The 8,144-nt window shown below is 29.5% G+C and overlaps 1 protein-coding gene across 1 annotated transcript; it reads right to left on the reverse strand.

The window, feature by feature from the left end:
• Window positions 1-1,644: 1,644 nt before the first annotated feature.
• Smp_134800 (tyrosine kinase) lies at window positions 1,645-7,936 on the reverse strand (the record flags this gene model as incomplete). Its single annotated transcript, XM_018799610.1, has 3 exons — window positions 1,645-2,585; window positions 3,492-5,322; window positions 7,103-7,936. The coding sequence occupies 3 exons, from the start codon at window positions 7,934-7,936 to the stop codon at window positions 1,645-1,647; spliced, it is 3,606 nt and encodes a 1,201-aa protein (XP_018651381.1).
• Window positions 7,937-8,144: the final 208 nt, after the last annotated feature.

Here is an 8,144-nt window from a genome sequence, read left to right on the forward strand (position 1 = left end):
GTGTTCTTTGATCTTCCTCTTTTCCTTTAGCTTTCAGGATTCCATGTGATGGCTTGTCTTGTGACGTAGTTGGGTGATTTCCTCAATATGTGTCCTATCCACTTCCATGAATACTACCTACATATTTATAATAGCTAAATGACTAGAAAAGTTGAAATTCTAACATTTCACAACATGCTATTCTTTACTTATCCAAGGAATAAATAACTCTTAAAAGTTAGTTCAAGTTTAAATACTACAAAGAACGAAGGAAATTAAGCAGTTATTACTCACAAGGAATTCTGATCATTCTACTGTCGTGTCATTCGGGTCAGAGTGGCATCTGCATAAAATATGTTTTCGTGTATTCCTATATATATATATATATATATATATATATATATATATATATTTGTGGTGTGAACTTCAACAAGTGAAATGTTACACACGACCAGTATATTTTTCAAGTTAGTTAAGTAGTTAATCCTTCATTTCTTTTGACTCCAGTAAAATTTAAGAACAAATTAAATACTTCATCTACTAGTTCTACGCTCAGATTATTTCAGCATTAGTTTGTCAGTTTTACAAATGACACTTTTAATAATCATCCAGTGTGTGAATCTTCAAGTTCCTTTTCGTTTTCAGTTATTTGATTTTTAGTTCCAACATCTAGCCTATCATGGACTTCTATTGTCTACTGAATCCGTTGAACTAAGTGAACAACTCAAATATACTCTTAATCATCCTTCTACTAATAACTGCTCTTGTCATGTTAGGGAGTTGAGAGTAGTCTGGAGGAAATCGTGAACCTAGATTTACTTCTGTTTGACACTCGTTAACCAGCTGTGAAGTCCGTCTTGAAGGAATTCATGCTTCCCATGGAATCTGAAATTGTGTGACCCATCTTCATAGTTTAAGACTCTATCACAGATCTTTTCTGTCCGTCACATACATACATATATACATACTATGTGAAGGATTATGATACCAACTAGTTTCCTAAATAAAATCAAGTGGGCAGAGCTTGAATATTTTGAATTAATTAATAAACGTAGAATACTTTAATAACTAATTCACAGTCAACATAGTTTGAATTTTGGTATCAACTTATACAATCGCCATTATTTTTCAGAGCATAATGTATTTGAAAAACCGCACTTCCATGTGATTAGTGTAATGTCTATTTTTATCCCCTTATAGGTTCTTAACGAATATTATAGTCAGCTATGTCTTTAAATTGAAAACCATCTAAAACTCTTTCTGGAGTTTTAGTCGTGATATGTGACATTTGGGGACGACAGATAATTACTGACGATTTCCAGTGATGATTACATAATACGATCAATATGGATCGTAAAATGTCAACTCAGAAGCTTGTGGTTTTTTAGACTTATATATCCTAGATTCCAGGCATTTATAATCATTGGTGGTCTATGATTACAACCATCAAGATACTAGAAAGCATCCACTTACCTCTCTTTTTCGAGAGCTCATCAACTGATATATTATACTAAGTGTAACAAGGCATGCGAATCCAACTGATTTCGTTCTGGATGAGTAAAAATAGAAAGACCAAATCGTTTAAAATAATAGTAATTTTTATAGTTTATATACATTATAGGGTAATGGGCACTGTAGATAAGGTGTGTATTACTGACAGGAAATTCACGTAGACTGGATTGTATTTTCGTAAATGTGTACCGAATGATTATGAACTTCTATGAAAGATGTATCTGACAAAAATTTACAATTCTTGTATGTACAGCTATGGTGTTTATGATGGCCTTGTCCATGACAATTGTACTGAAAGTCTATGCAACTGAATATTTCCTTAGTGCCCTCAAGTAAGTATTTTAGTTTATCATGAATTTGTGCTGCAGTAGGACGTTTGTGGGGATTATAAGACCACATTTGACACATCATTTCCCATAATTCATCGTTCACTAGTATAGGTCTATCTAATGTCGACGGTGGTAATAATCTTTGACAATTTGTTTTTTTTTTCAACATCTCTCTTGAAATGTCCGAGTTACAATTTGTACTGTTATTCTTGTTGTTACTAATATTATGCTCTGATAACATACCAACTAATTCTTGAAATGTTTTAATCTCTTGAAATGGTTCACGTTTTTCCAAATGAAACAATTCCCATAACAATAAACCATATTGCCATATATCTGAACTAAAATAAAATTTATGTTGTAATAATGCTTCAGGTGGTAGAATTCGTAGAGGTAACTTTTTTCTTGGCGTCAATACACGATAATATTCATCGATTAATTGATCTTCATTAAATTCACCATCAATATTATAGATTTGATCATTTGTTAACCCATTAATTGGTGTCATTTGTACAGCTAAGCCAAAATCACTAATCTTTGGTATATAATTATGATTAATAAGAATATTTCTAGTTGCTAAATCTCTATGTATTACATAATTCTTTACCAGATATACAATACCTGATATAATTCCATAAGCAAAACGATATATCTCTTTTACAGTTAATCTATATTCTCCCAATGTTATTCTATCATTAGTATTCATCTTGTTGTCTTTCATATAGAATTTGGTCAATTGAACTTCTTCATAATTCATTAAACTATCTATCATTTGATGTGAATGACATTGAATAAAATGAGCTAAACTTTTGTATTTACAACATTCAAGAATCAAATTGACACCATTCAATGGGCATCTATTCCTCTTGAGGTTACTTTCAAACATGATTCCAATCATTCTAATTATGTTATCACAATTAGTTAAGTTGGATAATATACGTATTTCATTTTTTAAACATAATAATTGACTACTATCATTATTACTATTATTATTGTTAACAGTAGTATTTTCAACTATTGATGATATTTTCATAGCAACAATATAATTGTCCGTATCCTCTTTTAATAATATATCATTGAATTGATTATTTAATGTATCTTTTATATATGAACTATGTAACCATGCTTTAAATACTGAACCATAATGACCTGAACCAAGTGAATCATTAGATCGTTTAATAAATTTACTCGGTATAATCCATTTATTAATTTGATTCATAGAATGATTTGCATTAGTAGTAGTAGTAGTAGTTGTTGTTGTTGTTGTTGTTGTTGTGATATCAGTAGTATCTTTATTAGTAGTATTAACAGTGAAACCTAATAATTGACTTAACACTTGTTCAACAGATTTATAATCTTTATTCAAACTATATGATGTTGATAATAATGATGATAATGATGCTTTATAATGATATGAATGAAGACGATTATAAATATGTTTATATAGAATATTTGGAAGTGATATCTCGGAAGTACATTGATTTTTATAATTGATTTTATAACATAACCATAGAATGATACCCAAGGTGAGAAGAATTAATATTATTGGTAATATAATGAAACATATCCATGAAATGATCTTTTTCATCATAATCTGTAATTGGATAGTTTCATTAGAACTCATTAAAGTAGTATCTAGGTAAATTAATTTGATTTGTTTAAATGTATGACCTGCGATATTTGTAGCTAAACATTGATAATGTGATTGATTTAAAGTCTCTTTTAATGTGGTTAGATGATAGATACATGTTTGAATTTGTTGATCATCCTTTATGCTGATATTAAATGGTACTTTATTATCATCTATTGAACATGTATGTACATTGAACCATTTAATAAATGATTTATTATGATTATAAATTGCTTTCATCCATTGAATAGTTGGTTTTGGTAAACCAATCGCTTGACATATTAATTCTATACTATTTTTAGTTATATTAGTAGTATGAATAGTGTAATTGAATAGAGTAGATTGTTGTAAATTTGTTTTAATGAATTGTATATTTTCAATTGGTTTCAAAATTTGCGGTTTATTTTGTTTAAATGTATGAATTTTAATTACATATTGTTCAGTTTTATATGCGCATTTTAAATGAATAACAAGCGGTTTGTTTAAATGGATTACTTTTTTAACCTTGAAAGAATAGGGGGATAATATCCAGGATGTATTATGAATCAAATGATCTTCAGTATTATTTTGTGTATTATTAATAGTCAATTCAGGCCATTCCTTTCGTTTAAACTGTTCAGGTTTTGTATATAGTTTACGTATACACTCTAAACTGATAAATGTACTTTGAACTAGAGAAATTTCTGAGTTGTTATAGTGTGAATTTACTTCATAAAATTGTGAAGAATTATTTAATTCAATAACAAAATATAACTGCTTCTTTCCTCGGATACTTTGAAGGTCACGATGGTTTCCAGTGTTGTTGAATATATCAATGACATTGAAATCATTCAATAATGTACAACTTTCATGACTATTAAAGTGTATTCCTATTTCATAAACACTACTACATCTTACACATAATTGTTTAGGCCAATCATTTAAATACAAATTGTTTAGATGACCTAATTCATTGGGACGTTCCCATAAGTTTCCTGTTTGATTCAGTACTATCATAGGATAATTGGTTACATTGTAAAATGGTATTAATTTGAAGATATGTTCGAATGTTTTATTATATGTTGTATAGTTTTGAATATGATTATCCATTGAAATGAACCAAGTTACATGATTTGGATAATGATAACCGAATCTTTGAGCTATACTTCTTTCCATATCATTTGGAATACAATGTAGATAAGATTGTTGTGTAATTTGACTTTGAAGATTTTCAACATTTCTAGTTAATTCCAAGATAGATTTGACAATGAATATCTGGAATGTTCTCTTTATCTCTCCATATCCAATAGATAAGGTCATTGTTTGATTGGGTAAATTCATTTTTATTTTTATAAAACATTTCCAAGTATCTTTAGTACGGATTGGATTGATTTGTGTTTCTTTGGTTTTCTGTTCAGATTTAGGCATACCATGTTTCATAAGAATACAGAATGGTTGATTGTCAGTTTCATGTTCTGTCCAAAATGATATATTCAAGTTAACGGAATTGTTTTTGATGAGAAGACTTAAAGTAGAATTGTCACTAAACGAGGACTTATTGTCACCTAAAACCATACAGTTACAATGATAACTTATGTGAAGCTTATTTGATATTTGATTAGTGGTCTTTACGATTTGAATTATTCTTTGACTTATAGGTGCCATTCTATCTGGTGTAGTTACTTCACAAAGTATAAATGTGTTATTTACTGATGAATTAGTTTCATTCGAAGTTTTCGATAGATCTAGATCATATTTTGAATAAGCATAAAGTATTGAAAACTTATTAAATGTTTGATGTGTAGTCAAACATTCTGTTCTTTCCCATGGACTTTGTTCATCAATCTGATAATGTTCTTGGAAATCAGATATATTAGAAAGTTTTACATTATCCTAAAAATATAATAAGTTTTAGAGTATAGTCTAAGTAAGATTTTTCACAATTAAACAGTTAGATTCTCATTATAACTTATTTGAAAACTAAAGAGTAATTTATCAAACAAAACATAGTTGGAAATTGATCAGTTTTTCCTATTCACAAGAGAGTTAAACAATTTAGTACATTTCAATGGTTGAGATCATGAGTCAACTGAGGCTAGACCATCATGGAAAACCTAGAAGCACTGGACGGCCATTTCGTCCTCATGTGGGACTTCTCAGCAGTGCGCATCCATGATCCCAACTCGCCAGATTCGAACCAAGGACCTTTCAGTCTCCCAAGTGAGCGCTTAACCTCTAGACCACTGAGCCGGATGGCGCTCATCTCTGTTAATGTCTAACTTCGAACGATCCACGAAAGTGAGCGACACATCCACTATTTTCTTCAGTGAGTTACTATTCCCACAACAGACCCGGTTGAACTCCGCTGGTCACTGTCTCTCACTAGAACTCCCTCTGAAGCCAGTCACCAATGAGTATATGTTGATTAATATCAGAAGAAGTTTTTCCTGGATCGTGGATGCGCACTGCTGAGGAGCCCTACATAAGAACGAAACGGCCGTCCGGTGCTTCAAGGCTTTCCATGATGGCTAGCTTCAACTGACTCATGATCTAAACTATTGAAATTACTATAGTATCCACAAAAACCTCTTTTGATATTAATTTTAGTACAATTTAAAGTAACTATATATATATATATATATATATATATATATATATGATTTGCAATAATGAAATAACACTTTTCAAGTAGATATGTTACGTAATAATCCATGTTCACAAACCGAACCTTATTATCCAAAAGAAGTTTGTACAACCACTCTCGCTACTTTGGTCATCGGTATAGTGAAGTTTGTAGCAGGAATTTGATAAACAATTTTCATATTCCTACCAATTTTCGTATATTTTTTTTGTATTTTACTTATTCTCAACATTTGTCCCTTGATTCTTACATAACTGTTATATTACTGACCATTGATCAAGATATTTTGTTTTGTCCTTTCTTCTCTTTTTATCTATTATGTAACGTAGCAACAACTTGATTTTCGAATAATTACTTTGATTATTATTAATCGTCTTTCTTTCAATTATTTGATGTTAATATCAGAAGGGGTGTTTGTAAATATTATAGAGTAATTTTAATAGTTGAGATCATGAATCCATTGAAGTTAAACCACCAGAGCCTCCAGGTTTTCCATGGTCATCTAGCTTCAATTGATTCAGGATCTCAACTATGTTAATGTTAGTTTATAATCGATATGTCATTATATGGAAGATTATTTATACATTTTTTTTTCAAAATAATATACTTATGTTTTTAGAACAGATAACTCCTCCTGTAGCTCCTCCGGGGATCTACTTCCAGTCTCAAGCCCAGATAAAGGAGGAGGGTTAGGCATTGGGTTTAACAACCCCACCCCGTAAAAAGCCAACTCGCTAAAAAACAAAACGTTAACCAGAAAAATGTACTTACTTGATTTAAAATTTTCCATCTAAAACATAATTTACTTATTGGCTTATGTACAATATATTTTTGTGTATAACTACCAATACATATTAAACGTAATAGTTTAGTATGTTGCTTTATACGAAATATTAAAACTTCATTAGAATATTTAATTAACCAATTTATATTATTTAAAAAAGAATGACTACTTATATTCATTAATTTATAAGTAGTATATTCTATTTCCTTTATAGATTGTAAATATATATGAATGATAGGTGATATAACTAGTGATTGTAATGGCCATATTGGTTGTATAATACGTTGTTCATTCATTTGTTTATAATTACATAACATATATAACATAATACGTGGAAATTGTGATTTTAATAAACATAAACCAAAACGATTATCATAATAATATTGAATTGAATGTTTAAATTGTTTAAATGGATACCATAATTGATAACTTGATTTATGTGGTGTTAATTGATAATCAATCGAAAATAATGAGGAATCTTCTTGATATGTACTATTTAATCCAGGACATGGTATAAGCATTGGTTGATTACGTATAATATCTAAATGAATAGTTGTCATAGTAACTGAATTCATATGAAGAAATACACTACCACAATATGTCTTCATACTTTTTAATTTGAATATAATATTTGAATGATTTATGAATTGAATTTGTTTAAATAAACATTGATCTTGTTCATACCATGGACAACATGGACAACAAGATGGTTCATTTGGTAACCAATTGATGATACTTATATTATAACTATTCGAAGACTGACAACATTGATATAATCCACGAAAATGAGTACGTAAATTATCAGTATTATTCTTCGGTAGTTGAATTAAAAGTTTACTTTGATTATTATTTATTTGATCCATGATAACTATTGGTTTGAAGTTCAATGGTATAGTTGAAGGAATATACCATTCGTTACCAAATGAACAAGATAATTCTATGATTGTATTATTTATTAGTATATCATATTGATGATGATGTTCATTTTGTTTTAATTCACAGAATGAAACATTTGGCGATGTTTTCGAAATTGATTTATCAAATAGTAATAATATAATGAATAGAAACCCTATTAGCAGCATATTTCAATGGATTAAATCGGGATGAATATGTAGTTGTAAAATCTCAGTGAATGAAGTCGAACTAGATCGAACGTATCGTCTAGCAATCTAGTCTAAGCTTTTTCCAAGGAAATCAATGTCTTACATCAATCAACTTGGCGCCCGAATACTATGAAACTATTCGCTCTAATTTAGATGAAAGTTTTTATATATTTCAAGGTATGTTGTT

This window comes from Schistosoma mansoni, chromosome 3, assembly GCF_000237925.1.
Source record: "Schistosoma mansoni strain Puerto Rico chromosome 3, complete genome".
Lineage (NCBI taxonomy): Eukaryota > Metazoa > Platyhelminthes > Trematoda > Strigeidida > Schistosomatidae > Schistosoma > Schistosoma mansoni.